General features: G+C 44.9%; 1 protein-coding gene across 2 annotated transcripts in view; it reads right to left on the bottom strand.

Annotated features, from left to right (window-relative positions):
- Positions 1-17,654, bottom strand: part of FANCM (FA complementation group M) — a 54,597-nt gene that overhangs the window by 13,878 nt on the left and 23,065 nt on the right. Inside the window, exons 8-13 of one of the 2 annotated variants that reach the window (XM_066321464.1) lie at positions 17,317-17,418; positions 15,320-15,507; positions 14,407-14,613; positions 11,365-11,599; positions 6,690-6,847; positions 5,992-6,144 (exon numbers count right to left, since the gene is read on the bottom strand). In XM_066321464.1, coding sequence (XP_066177561.1) covers positions 5,992-6,144; positions 6,690-6,847; positions 11,365-11,599; positions 14,407-14,613; positions 15,320-15,507; positions 17,317-17,418 — 1,043 coding nt within the window. The remainder of the gene's footprint in view (positions 1-5,991; positions 6,145-6,689; positions 6,848-11,364; positions 11,600-14,406; positions 14,614-15,319; positions 15,508-17,316; positions 17,419-17,654) is intronic. The other variant, XM_066321465.1, reaches the window with a different exon arrangement.

The following is a 17,654-nucleotide window of genomic DNA, read 5'->3' as shown; positions in this document are numbered from 1 at the left end:
TGTCGCAGCCAGGGCAATTTGTGCTGAGGCAGTGAAAGGGCAGATTTGGGATTAGCACGTTTTGGCCTGAATGTGAACAACTTGTGGAACCTTAAATTACCTGTTCAGCTCCCCTCTAACCCAGAGTGTTCCAGGGTGTACCAGCTCCTCAGAAAATAGGTCAGGAGAAGGAAAAACAGCATCACTCAGATTATTGTGCTCAATCAATGACCCTGCCTGGAGTCACCAATTAACTTAAAAAAATGAAATATGTTTTGCTATAGGAAATAGGAACAGAACTTAGCATATTAGTATTTTCATTGTTAATATCTGTGCAATGGTAGCCACTCTATTTGCCAGCATTTAAATTTGACTAAACTTAGCACATTAAAATTTTATTTTTAATAGATACACATGTGTGTAATTATACCCATTGTTTCCTAGCATTTAAATATAGGTAAACGTAGCATATTAAAATTTTCATTGCTAATATGTAAATATCTGTAATGATAGCCATTCTGTTTCCCAGCATTTAAATTTAAGTAAACTTACCATATTAAAGCTTTCATTGTTAATATGTAAATATCTGTGTAATTACAGGCATTCTGTTTCCCACTATTTAAATTTAATGTATCAAGTACCAAAATTTAAATTACCCCCTCTCTCCTCATAAGCTGCTTTGGAGGCAGGTTCTCTAACAAGATTCATCTGCCTGATGAAAACCTGGCAATGTTGCTATTTTAAAAAATTAAAGATAAATTTGAAAATTAAAGAAAAACAAAGCCACAATGTGGATTTTTAATAACTAAAACTCCTTTAACTGGAAGCCTGAGTGAAACCATGCACAATTCTCTCCTTTGGTGTGTTCTGACCAAGCTGCTCCTCAAACCCTCCCCATTTCCCTCTCTCCTCCATGGCCTTGGAACAGCTTTAAGCTCCTTTCCAACCCAAACCTTTCTGTGATTCAAGGAGTTTTTTTCAGAAGAATCAATCCCTGTTCCATGATTGTTTCATTTCCAGAATACACTTCAGGGCAAGAAACACTGTCAAAAACTTGGTTTTGGAGGTTTAAGTGTAATAACATGAGATGATCTTTAAAAATTTATTTAGTTGAGTCATGGAAGAAGCCTGAGGAACACAGAAACCCCAATTTCCTTCAACCAAACTGAGATAATTCTCTCCCTCATGGCATCACATTATTGATGGTCCTGCTGATTCTGTTGGGTTTTGCTTTCTGCTACCCAGTAAAAACAGGCAAAGATCCCTAAAAAGAAAGATGATAAGATGATTACAAAAGATGATTACAAAATATAAGATATGTGCCCTGGAAAATATGGGATCAATAAAGAGGCTGAAGAGATGAATGCTCAAGAACATCAGGAAATAAATTAGGGTGCCCAGAGCAGCTGTGGCTGCCCCTGGATCCCTGGAAGTGTCCAAAGCCAGGCTGGACAGGACTGGAACAGCTTGGGATAGTGGGAAGTGTCCCTGCCATGGCACTGGATGGGATTTAGGGTCTGTTCTGGGTTGACCTGCCTCCTATCCCATATATCCATCCCATATCTTGGATACACTGTTGTGTCTTCCCTAATTTATTCCAAACCAGGACAGGGTCCCTCCAACCCAAACCACTGTGGGAATCCATAATAACAACCCCATTCACTGAGAACATGCCCTGGACCCTGCTTGGACATCCCTGCTCTCTTTGTGTTTAGCATTGGGCACAGCAGAGCTGGAAGCTCAAGGCATGAATTCATGGAATGATTTGGTTTGGAAGGACCTGCAGGACCATCCAGTCCCACTCCCAAATCACTGTGACTTCTCTGTTCTCACTGAACACGACCCCAGCATCAGGAAAACCACCAGGCACCTGCAATTCCAGGTCTGAACAACTCGGCCCTGGTCGCAGTTAATGCTTGGACTCAGAAAATTTGGCCACAAGAGCAGAAGAAGGAATTCAAAGGAGCTACTTCACTTGGAGAGTCGAGATTTTGGGGCTTCTTGGCACACCTCACCCTCTAAAACCAGCCCAAACCCTTCCACCTTCTCTGAAGTTTTGACACATCTCAGAAGAGGATTTTAATCAGAGAGAATTTACTGGCAATGAGAGTCCAAAAAACCCAGATAAAACCATTTCATTGTCCTTACTTGAACCATTTTAAACTTTTCATTCAGGGTCTCCTGAGAAAAAAAGTCCAGCTGCCTGAAAACATCAATTTTCCCCCCAAAACACATCTGATTTAAAACTCCACTAGCTTGGGAAGCCTTTTCAGGTTCACTGGGATTCCAGAGTGTCCTGGGAACGTTTTCCCTGCTGGCAGGGAGTTCATGTGAAGGATCCCCTGAGGCAGCCCCAGACTGATGATAAATGACAGCTGATTTCAGAGCCAGCAGTTCCAGGGTCAGCCTGGAGTTAGGAGATGTTCCCTCCCAAGGTGTTTGGAGTCAGAGGGTGAAAAAACAGAGACAATCCCAAAGATTTTGGGATTTATTTAATTTTTCTTGTGAAAAGCTGTGAGTTCTCACTGCCAGCTTGGAAATGGGAATGATCCAGAGTGATCCTCCCAGTCTGACCACTAAAATGAAACATTCCTCAGCTCCTCAGGAAAACAAAGCACTGAGCACTGGCACTTCCCTGTTCCCTGAGAAACCTGGACAAATATCATCCCCACTAAAAGGATTTCTCTGCCCAGCCTTATTTCCAAACAGCACAATTCAATTTGGAAAAAAAAAAAAAAAAAAAAAAAAAAAAGAGGTGGAATTATTTTGCAGAAGGACAATTTGATTTGTTCTCATGTTGCACCAAAAATCCCCCTGGGAGTAAATCCCCAGATCTGCCCCGCAGGCGTTGCTGTAGCAATAAAGCCCCCGGGGCATTAAAGGCTTTGCTGGATGTGCCTTTTCCAGGGGTCACATTTGGGGATTCTTTGACTTTTTTTATTTTCTTTTGATTGGGTCACCTTCTTCTCAAAAATTTTAAGAGCATGTAACTGCAATATAATTCTTTGCCAGACATTTCTATCTCACCTATTAAAAAAAAAAAAAGGCATTTAAACTGACTTTTTAAAAGCTATTATACAAAATACATATTTCTTGAATCAATGAATGAGTACAAGGAAAGGAAAGCCACACCTCAGTGAATTTCTTCTCTAACAGAAAACACCCAAAAAAATCACACAAATGCTGGCTTGTATTGAGTCATGACAAATCTCTGAATGAAATTCTGCCCAAGAAACAATTGAGCAGAAATTTCCAGATCATTTAGTTATTCACAGTAAAAGAATGATTTGCCTGACTTGATGTTTTATCCCCCAATAAGAAAATCATCAATAAAAACTGTGGTTTGAGGTTCTCTCTCTGGGGTATTTAAGGAAAGAGCTTTGACCTGTATTGGTGTTAAACCCCTCTGTTAATTAAGCACCGTAAATGAACGTCAGCCAGATCAGCTGGGTGTAAGCAGCCAGAGAATATTTATAGCAGGAACCTGCACAGCACATCCAAGCAAACCCTTCCAGCAGAGAACCATGGAATGCTTGGAAAGGAAACTAAACCCCACCCAGTGCCACCCCTGCCCTGGCAGGGACACCTCCCACTGTCCCAGGCTGCTCTAACCCCAATGTCCAACCTGGCCTTGGGCACTGCCAGGGATCCAGGGGCAGCCACAGCAGCCCAGCCAGGAATTCCTTCCCAATATCCAACCCAAATCTCCTCTTTTCCAATCTGGAGCCATTCCCTATGTCCTTTCCCTCCATCCCTTATCCCCAGTCCCTCTCCAGCTCTCCTGGAGCCCCTTTAGTCCCTGAAAGGGGCTCTGAGGAGTCCCAGGACCCTTCTGTTCTCCAGGTGAACATTTGGAATTGCAGTGGGAACATCCTCTGCCTTGGGAATAGTCAGTGCCTCTCAGGGAAGGTAAAGTATGACTTGAGGGAATGTAAAGGAAACTATCAGACAAGAGCTAAGTGTTAGAGCTGACTGATCAGCTCAAGTCAGGACAATGCTGCATCTTCTCTTTTTGTGGAACAGTTTTTGGTGTCCCTGGACTGACAGCAGTTGGTTCAGTGTAAGAAAGAGCCCAAGAACCTCTTAAACTTCTTTAAGAAGTTTAAACCCTGGTGTCAGTGCTGACTCCAGCCCTCCTAGTGCTTTGTTTCTCCCCAGGAGGCTCCAAAGGGGGGGATGCTGGGCCTTGTGTCACCTCTGGTGCTCCTGGGGACACTCTGCACACACCATGAACACTCGGAGACGATTCCTCCTCTCAGTGAGGAAGCTCCACACCTGCACCCCTGACTGGTGAACACAAATGGAGAAGGCTGGAGGCCAACTGTGGACCCCTGGGCACTGACAATTCCAGCCTTTCTGTGCTGACAGGCACTGACCCCCAAGCAAACACTGCATTGACCTGAGGCCGTGGAAAAGGCTCCAAAATTGAGTGACAGCACTGGGATTGTGGGTGTGGAGTTTCAATAGAAGTGTGTGATATCACAGGTGGGAAAACTTATAGTTTAAGGGTTTAGAATACAGTAATATATATAAAGCAAGATGGAGGATTTAGGGCAGAGGCTGAGTTCTTCTTTTTCACCTTCTCCTCATGGGTCTGGGTGGGATTTTGTAATTGGGTAGAAAAATCTGCATTGTGGGCCACAGGTGGTTGGTTATTGGGTTATAAGTCAAAATAATTTAGGTGTCATTTCTTAATTGGACAGTTTGTGCTTAAAAGGCCTTGGAAAGAAAGGGAGATAGGGGCCATTTTTTACCTTGTTAGCCAGAACTCACAGCTTGTGAGACTGTGACAGATAAGAATTCATAAACATCTGCGTCCAAACACAAAACAACGTCTCTTGAGCATTTAATCCTGGCTATAACAGAAATGAGGATAAAAAGCAACAGTCAACCCAGCTGGAACTCCCACAGCAGGCACAAGGGGAGCTGAGAGGGCTCAGACTGGAGACAAGGAGGGTCAGAGGGCACCTTCTAATTCTTGACCGTTTCTCTCCTCCTGACATCCTTCCTGTCCCCATCCCTGCCCTCTCCCTCTGCGGTGTGTCCTTGACCCCAGCTGGGGACAGGGACTCTCAGAGGAGTCAGGAATGTCTCTGGTGGGATGGAGAAGCTTCTCTGAGCTGGGCAGGACTGTTCACAGCCTCCCTTTGACACCCTAAGAGCAAGGAGCACAACTACAATGAACTACATTCTCCTCCTTGATTAGTCCTGGTATTATTCAGGAAACTCTGGCAGCTTAGCAACAGCTTCTGATGACCTAAAAAACTTCCACATGCTGAAAGGCAACGTTTTGGGAGCTGAGCTGGAGGGAGAAATAATGTGGTGAACCACTGAAGCTGCCATCCACCTCTACACCTACTTCCTTGTGCCTTCCAGAAGGATTTCTGTATCCATCCCTGTGAAAAAACAAAATTCCCATCTCCCAAATAGTTCCCATCCATGTTTGTTTGGCTTAGCTCCTCTTATCTCTTAATTCTTAGTAACAATTAGCTTTTTAGTTACAAAACAAAACAAAAAAAACCCACAACCCCCCCTCCCCCCCAAAAAAAAACCCCAAAACAACAACAACAACAACAACAAAACAACAACAACAACAACAAAAAACCCTAATCAAAAAGCCTCAAAATACAAATCCACTAGAACATGCTATGTGTTCCTGCATGACTTTTCTGGGGTGCTTTTGATGTACACACTAAACTCTTTCCAATTGCTGGAATAGCTCTGATATCCCTCTTAGTGGCTTTGTTCCTTGGGAATTGGAATTTTTGTATTTAATGTCATTCTGTCACAAATTGATACTGGAACCCATTAAAAAAGACTGATTTAAGGGTGGGTTGGGGTTTTTTTTTTTTCCCTATGTAGGGTAACACTTTTTTTAAACAGTTTCTGTGGAAAAGATTAGGAATCACAGCCTAGCAGTGGGAGACAGTTTGAAACAAGAATAAATACACATAATTCATGTCACAATTCTTGAGTTTTTTAAAACTCCCAGTCACTGGGCATGTTTCTTACCTTCTGGTACCTCATCAGTTCCATCATTTCCATGGCACTGATGAAGAGGTGACAACGATCCGAGTGATCCACCAGGGATGTGGGAAGAGGATGATTCTGCCAAATGCTCCACTCAGACAAGGATAGCTCCCGAACTTCCCCCTCCTGGGGCTTCTGCAGGGGAAATTGGGATGGGAAAAGAGATTTTCAGCAAGGAACTGTTGAGCAAAACTTCTCTGTCAGGGACAATAAAGGCAGCAATGCAGGGAAGGATTTAAACATTATCACACGGGTTTAAGTCTGGTCTAAGATAATAGCATCACGAGCAAGCTGGGCTAGGGGAAGGTGCCCAGGGCAGGGGGTGGAATGAGATGGGTTTAAGATCCCTTTAAACCCAACCATCCTGGGGCTCTGTGAATACAGCATCCTGCACGGAATTCTTAAAAACAGGAGTAGAACTTAAAGGATACTGAGACTTCCTAATACATTTTTAATTTATTGATCCAACTTTTAATTTACAGACCTAATTTTTTTACCCACTGACTCAACCTCAAAGACCCATTTCAAACATGCAATTTCTAAACTCTTAACCTCAAAACCCCACATGTAAATCTCAAAAAGGCATTTTTATAACAGACTTCCTTCAAATCCAGAGCTAATTCTGCTATCTCCAGCATCCTTCAGGCCTCATGTCAAAGGAAACATTGCATGGAACTCACTGCTGTTTCTTCCAGGCTTTCTAAGGTTTCAAACTGAACTCGAGGCAATACTGGCTCCTTTATCCCATCACTTTGCTTAATCCTGTAGAGTCTGTCCCATATTTCAAACTCCTCAGGTGACAAGGACCAGCTCTCATGGGAGTTCATTCGCTTTTGTCCTGTGGGGGAAAAAAACAACAGGAAAACGTTACCTGTTACGTGTAGGGAAAGGGATGCACAGAATAAAAGAATTTGGTGTGGTACTAGGCACAAAAAACTCCCATCTTCTCTGAGCCACAATCAGAACCAGATGAAGAGAATCTGAAGCCAGGGACAAGCACCTAAAGACTGTTAATGTTTTATATAGATAAACATCATTAAACAGCTGTTTTGGCATCATATAAAAATAGAGAGAGACAGATATCAAATCCCTATCCCAAACAATGTCAAATCCCTTCAACAGCCCTGAGTGGGAAGTGATTCCAAAGAATCAGAGTTGAGAATGTGATTGTATGCAGGCCAGATGTGTGAAGCTGGGAGAAAAATAATGAAGGTAATTTGCCTTCTGTGTCTACGCAGACAGGATTTGGTGTGAATCAGCAGCCCAGGCTCTTTTGGGAGATAATGCCACAGAAGAGGAATCAGCCTGGATCTCTCAATCCTCTCAAGTTCCAGCTGTCAGGCGCTTTGTCTGCACAGAGCAAACCCCGAGTCCTGCTCAAGTCCTGTTCAGGAAAACCTGGAAAAATGAACCAACACTGACTTTTTAAGGCTATCACTAAAAAAATCCCAGAAGATCAACACTGCCATGAAGTATTTCTGACTCAATTGTAGGAGATGTCACATTCCTGAAGGAAGAGATAACACCCAGCCCAAGGACCTGGCAGAGGAGGAAAAAAGAGACCTGAAAGAAAAGGAAATGAAGAACAATTCGCAGAGAAGCATTTGGAATCATTGAGTGGGAAGAGATCTACAGGGATCACAGAATGTCTTGGATTTCAGTGCAGGCTGTCCCCAGCAGTGTGTGTTCTGTCAGCAGCTGTTAAACCAGGTGGGGCCGTGTTCTTTATCCCTTCCAGGACCCATCCTCCCTCCAGGGGGTATCTGCTGTTCATGGGCCATCCAGGCTCACTCCATGGCTGATACAATTCCAGCATCCCATTGGGAGAGGCTCCAGCCAGGGGGAGGAGCCCAGCATTCCTGTCTGGATCAAACCTGGCATTCAGAACACCAGCACAGCCTGTTTGCACTGGATTCCCAGAGGGAGACCGGACCCATCTCAGCACCACTGGACCCTTCTCCAGGATCATCTCTGCTCCAACAGAACCACATCTGTCACTGCAGGAGGACTGGATTGGGCTGACACCAACACCCCGACCAACAGGGGGTCAGCTTGTGTTTCACTTTGGCAGAGTTTTGTTTGTTTGCTTTTTTTGTACTACTACATTCTTATTTTTTAATAATTCCTAATAAAGACCTGCTATTCCCATTTCCATCTTTGCCTGAAAGCCCCTGAATTTCAAAATTATAATAATTTGGAGGGAAGGGGTTTACATTCTCCATTCCAAGGGAAATTCCAGCTTTTTCCTGGCAGACACCTGTCTTTCCAAACCCAGACAGAACCATGGAATATCCTGAGCTGGACGGGACCCACAAAGACCATCGAGCCCAGCTCCTATCCCATCCCTAACACTCCAACAATCCCACACTGGACATCCCTGTGAGGAGTGCTGAAAGGCTCTTGGAGCTCTGCCAGCCTCCGGGCTGTGCCCATTCCCTGTTCCTGAGGATCTGTTGCCATCCAGCCCCATCAAGGCACACTGAGAACAACAATTACTTCAGTGCTGTGTTACAGCTCCGTGGGACAGAGACGAGATGATCCCGTGATATCAGCCCAGGTGATCCATGCTGCAGCCCTGCCAGGCAAGGAGCCCTGGAGCAGGTGGCACAACTTGGGAACAGATCATTCCCAGAGCTCTGGGAATTTCCTGCTGAGGAGCACAGGGAGGATTGTGGCTGCCCAGAACATTTCCCTAACACAAAGAAAGAGAGACCTGGACAAACAGGACTGCTGCCACCAGAGAATGGGAGTACAAGAACATTCCCTTCTTCAGTCAGGTTGATAAGGCTGTTTGGATCCAGAGTTGGCAATCATCAAGTCCTGCAGTGCCTGACACAACCTCCTCCCCTCCATGAAGCAGCTGGTGCTGTCCCATGGGAAATTATTCTCCAGAACATTCTGAGTTAGGGATGCCAGGCCCTACCAGACATAAACACAGCACTCAATCCACGTTATTCTCCTTGTTTTTTTTCCAGAACCAATGGACTTTCGTCATTCTTGAAGTGGGAAGAAAGCAAAAATTAGGCACTGGAACGGCATGAAAACCACACAGAGGAGTAAACAGTAAAGTAGGTGTTGGTAATCTTAAAAAGTGAGTCCAAACCAGTTATCATTAGGATAAAACCAGCAGTTATAGAAAAAAATGTGGAATTTTAAAATCAAACAAAATTCACAGCTGTTGACGACTCAAAACTGATCTGAAATGAGGGAGTAGAAGAACTGTGGAGAAGCAGCAGAAGAATTAAGAAAATGAGATTTCATTTGGACAAAGGCCAAAAGAAAAAGGAACTACTGGTAGATTGACATGAGATTCAGCTCCCAGGAACAACAATATTAACATGCTCCTCACTTTAGCAAACTCTTTAAAAAAACCCAAACAAACAAAACCCAAAAATTAGAGAGAAAAAAGAATCTTAAAATACAAGAAATTATATAAGAGGCTTATAGAGTAAACGGAATTTTTTTGCACTTTTTGAAGGAGAGCTCTGAAAACTAAAGGGGACACTTGGTCAACGACGGGGCAGCACAAGATATTGGATCCTTCTGGGGCTGACAGACAAAAGTTATAGAAGAGGTTTTGAAGTGAAAGAAGGATGAAAAATTAATAGAAATTGGATCAAATTAAGAACAGAAAATACTTTTCCGGTAATGAGTGACAGGACCAGAAGAAACAGCCTCAAGCTGTGCCAGGGAAGGTTCAGGTTGGACATGGGGAGGAATTCCTTCATGGAAAAGCCTTGGAACTGCCCAAGGAAGTGTTGGAATCCCCATTCCTGGAGGGATTTAAAGCCCTGTGCATGTGGCACTTGGGGACATGAGGCAGTGGTTACCTGGGCAGTGCAGGGGGATGGTTGGACTCAGAGGGGTTTTCCAACCTAAATGATTCCAAGATTGTATTTATTTTGATGAGAATGCTTGAAATTCCTGTAACTCAGGTCATGATAGCTCAGTTGCTGCCATGGAGAAAACTGAGGATGAACTGGACTTCAACAACTAAGCGAGAACAGAGATAAGAACAGACCCAGCTCACCCACTACTGCCAACTTTACTCATTTTTTATCCTGGAAACGGGCATGAAAATGAAGAGAAAATGCAAAAAAAAACAGCTCCTGTCTTTGTGGTCTTTTGGAGCTTTACCCTTAGTGTCACCAAAATCAGGAGCAGCCCCTGGTTCACCAGCAATGAAGAAGACTCAACACAAGGCTGGTGCTCAGTGACCTGCACTGAGGTCAGGGCAGGGCAGCCCTGGCTGGCAGGAGGGGCACTGAGCCCTGAGTGTCACCTTGGGGATTGAGCCCTGGTCACTTTAGGGACTCAACCCTGGCCACCCTCTGGCCACTCAACCTTGATCACCTCTGGGGACTCAACCCTGGTCACCTTCAGCAAACCAACCCCGGCCACCTGTGAGGACTCAACCCTGGCCACTTTGGGGACCGAGAGCCCCCAGCCCTGGGGAGCTGCACACGTGGCTCACACAAAAGGCTCTGGGTAATTCCAGCCCCGCAGTGCTGCTCCCACAGCAGGAACATTTCCAGCATTATCATTTTCTTTATGCCCTCCCTGCTTGTTTCTCTTTTCTAGGGCAGATGAACAAATGCTCCAAAATTATTATTTTTATTCCATGTTGTGCTCTGATTGTTTTCCAGCAGCTGTGTCTGTTGAATCAGAAATATGAAGTTTTCCAAGGCTTTGAGTTACTCCTTTCAAGAAGTTGCTGTTGATCTTTACAGAAAGCACTAATAGAGATAAAGCATGAAAATTCCCAAGTATTTATGAAAAGTAGCTCTTTTTTCCTATCTTAGGATTGTGTTCAGTTTCCTGAGCATACCCATTGAACTGCATCAGCTAAAAAGCCACCAGAGAATTTTCCTAATTTTTCTCCACAAGTCTGCACAATTCATAAATATGCTACTCTTGATTTCTCCTTTTCTTCACATCAAAATCCTTTTGCTTTCAAGCATTTCTGGTTTTTTGTAATTTACAAAGCCACAGTGCCCAGAGAAGCTGTGGCTGCCCCATCCCTGTGAGTGTCCAAGGCCAGGCTGGACAGGGCTTGGAGCAGCTTGGGATAGGTGTCCCTGCCCATGGGAACTTTGAAATCCCTCCAACCCAATCCAGTCTGGGATTCTGTGACAAACATTTGCCTCCTCTGTGTCCAGCTGGAGTTCCTGACCTTTGGTAAGTGATTCCATGGAGAAAGATGAACCAAGGCCTAACTCAGGATCTGGATATGCAAAGGCAGAGCTGTGAGGATGGCCAGGAAAAGCCCTGAGCAGTGTCTGAGCTGACAGAATGACCCTGCAGAGCCCCTGGGAGAGACGGCTGGAAGTGCTAGAAACACCATAATCCTCTTACCAGTGCCACAGGCAAAGAGAGCAGATTTGTGCTGCAGGAAACTGGATCTCCTCTCTTTAGAAAGAATCCTTGAGGCACTGGGCTCCTCTTTTTCAACAGTGATGAACATTTTATGCACTTTGGGATTGAAGCCTTCTGGAACCATCCGTGGGCTGTGCTGGTAGAAATGAAGGGTTTTGTTCCCTGAAATGGCTTTGTGGATGCTCCTTTTGTTACACTGGCTTTGGTTGTATGTCTGAAAGAGAAGGGAAATAGATAAATCACCTGCTGATTGATTGGGTTTTCACAGCATTTGATCAAAACCAGAAGAACACCTCAGTGTCTGTCAGGTTTCTCATTATTTTCTGTTCCCTCAGCAAGGTGTTGTTTGGTTTGGGGCTTTTTAATGGACCAGAAGCAGGCACAGCACTGGAGAGTGAGAAAGGAGCACAGCCCTTGCCTCGGGGCAGTTACAATCTGCCACTGATACAGGGATGATGTAAATTAGATTACATCGGAAGCAGGGAAAGGAGCTCAAGCAATAAAAAGGCCTAAGATGATTTGCTGATGTCATGAGTGCTATGAGTCCTTTTAATTACACTCCATTTTACTGTGCAATGGAGAAACCATGGCAAAGCTGGAGAAAGTGAGGATAGGAACTGGGGTTTCCCTCTGGAAGTGTCTCCCCCAGGGAGGTTTTGTGCTGTGCTCCTCCCCAAGCTCCTGAGTTGCCACCTGACAGGGATGATTTCAGGGAGCAAAAAAAAAGATGCTCCCTGAATAAAACTAGAAGACACCAAAAGGCAGGTCTGACAAAGCCCTCAAGCATTCAAAGAAATAACTTTTTAATCCTAGAACAAACCCCAGTGTTTTTATGGCTGAAAAACATGGTGCTACCAAATTAGCAGCATCACAGAGTTGTGACTTTGGTGGCTTTTCCCTCCCCTGGGCTGAGGAGCTCCAGGTGACATCCCAAACCCCATCCCAGCAGCTCCAGGGGCCTGGGACACGCCAGAGCTGCCACGTGGAGAGGCTGACCTGGGAACATGTGGGAGGCATGGAATAAACACTGAGCTCACGGAAATTCCTGCCAGTGTCATATTCCCAGACCTGCACTGACCCCTTTCTCCCAATAAAACATCTTCCAAAACCTTTGTGATTGACCTGAAGTGGTTTGATTAAAAACTTTTAAACTAAACCAAGCAAACCAGAAAAACCCCAAAAATCAAAACAAAGGAAAGAAAAACACACAAAAACCCCACACAAACCCCCCGCAAATTCCCATAAATTAAGACATGGACATTAATTATTTAGCTGCAAATTAAGTAACGGGGAAGAACCTCCACACTGAGCCTCTTTCCAGTTCTGCTAAACTTAAAACCCCCCAAAAAAACTCCAAAAGACACCCTCAAGGAAAACCAAACAAACCCACCAAGACAATATTGGTTTGCAATTAAACTTATTTCCTGATCTCAAATTTAAAAGGAAAAAATATGTATCTAATGACTATTCTACCTGGAGGGAGGCTCTGCTACAAAGATATCTGACAAAATCTGGGCAACATAGTAATCCAACTACTTATGTGAAGCTCCAAGGAATTTAAGGGACTATTTTATATCCCATTACAGAGCAGAGCTTTCAATAGTAAGCATAACTCCATAAGCAGCATGAGAAAATATTTATTTACAAGCTCTACTCAGATTTATCATTTTTAATTCTCATCCCTTCAAAGGAGAAACTTTTTTCCTCAGAGAGGATTCTTGGCAATCTCATTCAGAACTAAATCCCTGCCACCTACAAATCCCACCCAGAGCTACAGCATCTACTGCAATCAATGAAATAATACCAAGAGTCTGAAATTCTGGGTTTAAAATTGATGTACAGATCTTGGATTTCTTGGTTTGCAGCCCCTTTTACTAGTGACGGCAGCAGGGAGTGCCCAGCCTGTCCTGCCCAAATACTGCCCAGGCCCATTCCAAGGATGAGCCCGGGCCCTGCAGGGCTGTGGGATGCAGCTGGCACAGCTGTGGTGGGATTCCCCAGCTCCCAGCACATTTCCAGCAGGCCACGGATATCCAGAGGGACAGTATGTACTCAGGGATGATTAATTATGCTCTGCTGGAGTGCTGGGCTGCAGGAACCCAGCCAAAGTGGATTTGCACCTAAGCTGATCTCTTCATCCTCACACGCAAGAGCACGGCCACTAAAGCCAGCTCTTAGTGCCAGTGGCGTCACCAGCCCGACCAGCAGCAGTGTGAGTGCCCAGTGTCATCACCAGCACTCCCAGTGTCCCCTCCCAGCTTTACCCCCTGCCCCACACCTTCCTCTGCACCCCTGGAAAACACCTGTTATCTCGGAGTTTCAGTTTAAGATTAGGTGACATGGCAGACTGGGAGAGCTGGGAATGTTCACCTGGAAAATGACTGGGGACAAGGCATGGAGGGACAGGAGACAGGGAATGGCTTCCCACTGCCAGAGGGCAGGGATGGATGGGAGACTGGGAACTGGGAATTCCTGGCTGGGCTGGAATTCCCAGAGCAACTGTAGCTGCCCCTGGATCCCTGGCAGTGCCCAAGGTCAGGCTGAACACTGGGGCTTGGAGCAGCCTGGGACAGTGGGAGGTGTCCCTGCCATGGCAGGGGGAGGAACTGGAGGACCTTTCATGCCCCATCCATCCCATATCATTCCAGGGTTTTGTGCTGGAATTTCCTGTAACTCCAAATGAGGAGGCTGAGTAGAGACTCACCAGGGGCTGCAGCTTCATCCCAAGGGACAGCTCCAATCTCTGCTGCCTGGGACAGGGACAGGACCCAGGGAGCAGCTGGAGCTGTACCAGAGGAGGTTTAGGTTGGAGATCAGTGAAAGATTCTTCCCGCTGAGGGTGGAATAAGCACTGGAAAAGCTCCCCAGGGAATGAGTGCAGCCTCAAGCCTGCCAGAGCTCCAGGAGCCTTTGGACAGTGCTGCCAGGGGTGGATGCCCAGAGCGGGCTTGTTGGGATGTCTGTGCAGGGCCAGGAGCTGGGATGACCCCTGAGGGTCAGGCAGTGCCTGACTGCACTCACCCTCTCCTCACGGCCCTGGGCCAGGATGACCACGATGCGGCCGTGGCGGCGGCGGCCGGTGCGGCCCATGCGCTGCACCAGGCGCACGGGGCTGCGCTGTGCGTCGAAGCACACGATGAGATCCACCTCGCCGATGTCCAGCCCCTCCTCGCCCACGCAGGTGGACACCAGGGTGTTGTACCCTCCCTCCCGGAACCTCCTCACCACCTGCAGGGACAGAGGGAATGGGATTGAGTAGCATAGCCAGCAAAAGCTATTTGTATTCTCCAAACAACAAAGTTTTGTCTTTTTAAATTTCCCAGCTGCTGCCTTGTGATCAAACAGCACACCCCAGTGTGACCAACATCAGCATTTCAACTCTTCAACTCTAAAATAAAGAGTTAAACTACACTAACTCTCCAACCAATTCAACTCTCCAACCAACTCTAAAATAAAGAGCTTTTTCCTCAAAATAAAGAGAAAGAAGCACACCTTATTTTGTCTCCAACCATGGTACTCTTGTAAAACTGATCCTCACAACTCAGCATTTAAATATTTTAGGGGTTGTCTTTTTTTAGCTTTGCTAGATTGAATTTAATGCTAGATCTTATCTTTCCTACCTAGAAGAAAAATAAAATTCCCACAGCATGTATTCGCATCTTCCCCCAGATTTTTGACATCTAAATTTAGCAGTTGTTAACATAAATATTATAGTATTTATATATTAATAGATATATTTTTATAAATAGATAAATTATTGATCTATTTTGCTCAGTGACTAAAATTCTGGATACTCTGGAAACCACTGGACTCCACAAGGATTTACCAATGACACTTAAAGCTCAGCCCATCCCACACAGCCCATACCCTGGAGTTATTTACACAATTAATGCTCTTTATCACCAATTCTTAGTTCCAATTCCTCTTTCCTTACCTCCAGCTGCTCCTTCTGGGTGAAGCCTTTGGTGCTCTTCCCTGTGGAGTGTCCCACAAAGGTCATGGCGCGCACGGTGGGGCGGAGCCGAGCCAGCATCTCCGCAATTTCCTGCACGCTATCCCGGAACGAGGAGAAGATCATCACCCTCGTGTCCTCAGCTGAGCTTTCACTCTTGGCTTCGTCTGCTGGATTTGAAAACGTATTATTATTATTAAATGAATTATCAGTAAAAAAGGATGAGGCGCCCCGCACAAGTTATGCATTCACAGCTCTCGTCTCATTTAATGGGAAGAGAAAATAGGCAGAAACTGCTCCAAGATCCACCTCCTTGAGAAACTCCTCTTTGGATCAAAGCATGCTCTTACTTTGGGGAATGTGAGAATGAGAATGTCCTCATCTGTCTTTATCTTTATATTGCTAAAGTCACTTTGAACAGCTGGGCTTGGATGGGAAGTGTTTTGGAATGAAGTTCACAACGCTGTCGTCTCCGTTTCTCCAGTTTAGGGCCCTCAGGACAGCAGAATCTCAGACTGGTTTGGGTTGGAAGGGACCTTAAAACCCCTCCAGTGCCACCTCTGCCATGGCAGGGACACCTCCCACTGTCCCAGGCTGCTCCAAGCCCTGTCCAACCTTGGGCACTGCCAGGGATCCAGGGGCAGCCACAACTGCTCTGGGAATTCCATCGCAGCCAGGAATTACTTCCCAACATCCCATCCAAATCCAAGCAGAGCCATAAGTGAGTGCCCAAGGCTTGGGATGGAAATGGGAGATGCTGGTTTGGACAGGCAATTTTTGACTTCTTCCATCTATAATTATCATTTCCTAAAAGTGAAGGGCTTAGTTAAGAATAAAAAGCCAGGAGTTGTAGTGCTGCCTTTTCTCAATACTTCTCAAATCCCAGGATTTGGCTTGGGAAGGGACCTTAAATCCCATGGCAGGGACACCTCCCACTGTCCCCAATGTCCAACCTGGCCTGGGACACTGCCAGGGATCCAGGGGCAGCCACAGCTGCTCTGGTCAATGAACAGAACAGAAAAATCTGGTCCTGTTCCAGGTGTGGCTGATGACTTTGGGCATGAATTCCCTCCCTTCACATCTCACATGTAGGGTTTTTGAAGTGTAGGGAAAAGGAGAAGCTGGGAGGACAGAAAGAACTCTGAATGGGAAGGAGAAAAAAGGAGCATTTGCATTAAATTTTAATAAATTAATAAAAATTTAATAAATAAATAAAAATTGCATCAAATGCATTGGGACAGATCCTAAAGTTACAAACCCAGAACTGGGAAAAGTTGCCTACTAGAAAGCATCAGTCATTTCAAAGGTTTGCTGAGAACACTTCATCCAAGACAGAAAAAAAAACTCACAAAAGAGAGGGAAGGGCAGGTTAGATATTATCAGAACTTCACAGAGCACGAAGATCCAAACAGGCAAGATAAAAAGTGAGCAAGATGCAATACAAATGTTATTCAAATGTTATTATTACTCATGTCAGCATTCCAAAGGCTGGAATCAAGAAACTGAAACATCCCAGAACCAAAGAGATCCAAATGATGTTTTCATCAAGATGAAAAGGAATGAGTCAGGTGAGGGTAACTGAAGGGTTTGAACTTCAAATTGATTCCTCAGAATTGTTAATTTTTATCCTCAGGCTGGATATCAGGACTTTTATTGTTAATGTCCTTAAATGTGTTCATGGAACTCTGCAGGAGGGACTGGCTGCCAGGACAAACTGGGACAGGACCAGCAGGAAAGGTGGCAGCCCCAGGAATGAGTTCCCTGTCCCTGTTTTACTCAGCTGTGAGTGCAGTTTATATCAAATTAATAATAAGAATTTATAGGAAGTTTTATCTCATAGAAATCTTATGGCAAAGTTTTTCTCAGAGCAGAAGATGCACAAATAATCAAAGCAATAAAGCAGCACAAAGGAGGAAATCAGTCAGGAGGATATTCCTTGTTTCCATTCCCAGGTTTTCCTATGAGTTGTTGGTACTCACCAGAACATCTCTGCTTCCAGGATTTGAAGTGTTCTATTACGATTTCCTCCAATTTCTTTAATTTTGGATGGCTGTAGACAAATTCCTTTTTCTTTTCCAATGCTGGAAAAGAAATAAAGTAATGAAAGATGCAAATAAACCTGCAATAAGCAGGAAGGTTCAGTGAACTTCACTTCCTCCCACTAATTACCTGAGTCAGACCCAAATCCTGGTATTGGTCCTAAACAAAACAATAAGTTGCTGACAGGAGAACATTTGTTGAACCCAGTTTTGGAGAAAGTGCTGTTATTTTTGTTAGAGTCACACTGGAATAGACTTAAAGTGAAACAATCATATTT

This window comes from Sylvia atricapilla, chromosome 6 (assembly GCF_009819655.1).
Source record: "Sylvia atricapilla isolate bSylAtr1 chromosome 6, bSylAtr1.pri, whole genome shotgun sequence".
NCBI classification, from domain to species: domain Eukaryota; kingdom Metazoa; phylum Chordata; class Aves; order Passeriformes; family Sylviidae; genus Sylvia; species Sylvia atricapilla.
The sequence above is the reverse complement of the archived record's forward strand: the minus strand, read 5'-3'. Positions and strand labels throughout refer to the sequence as shown.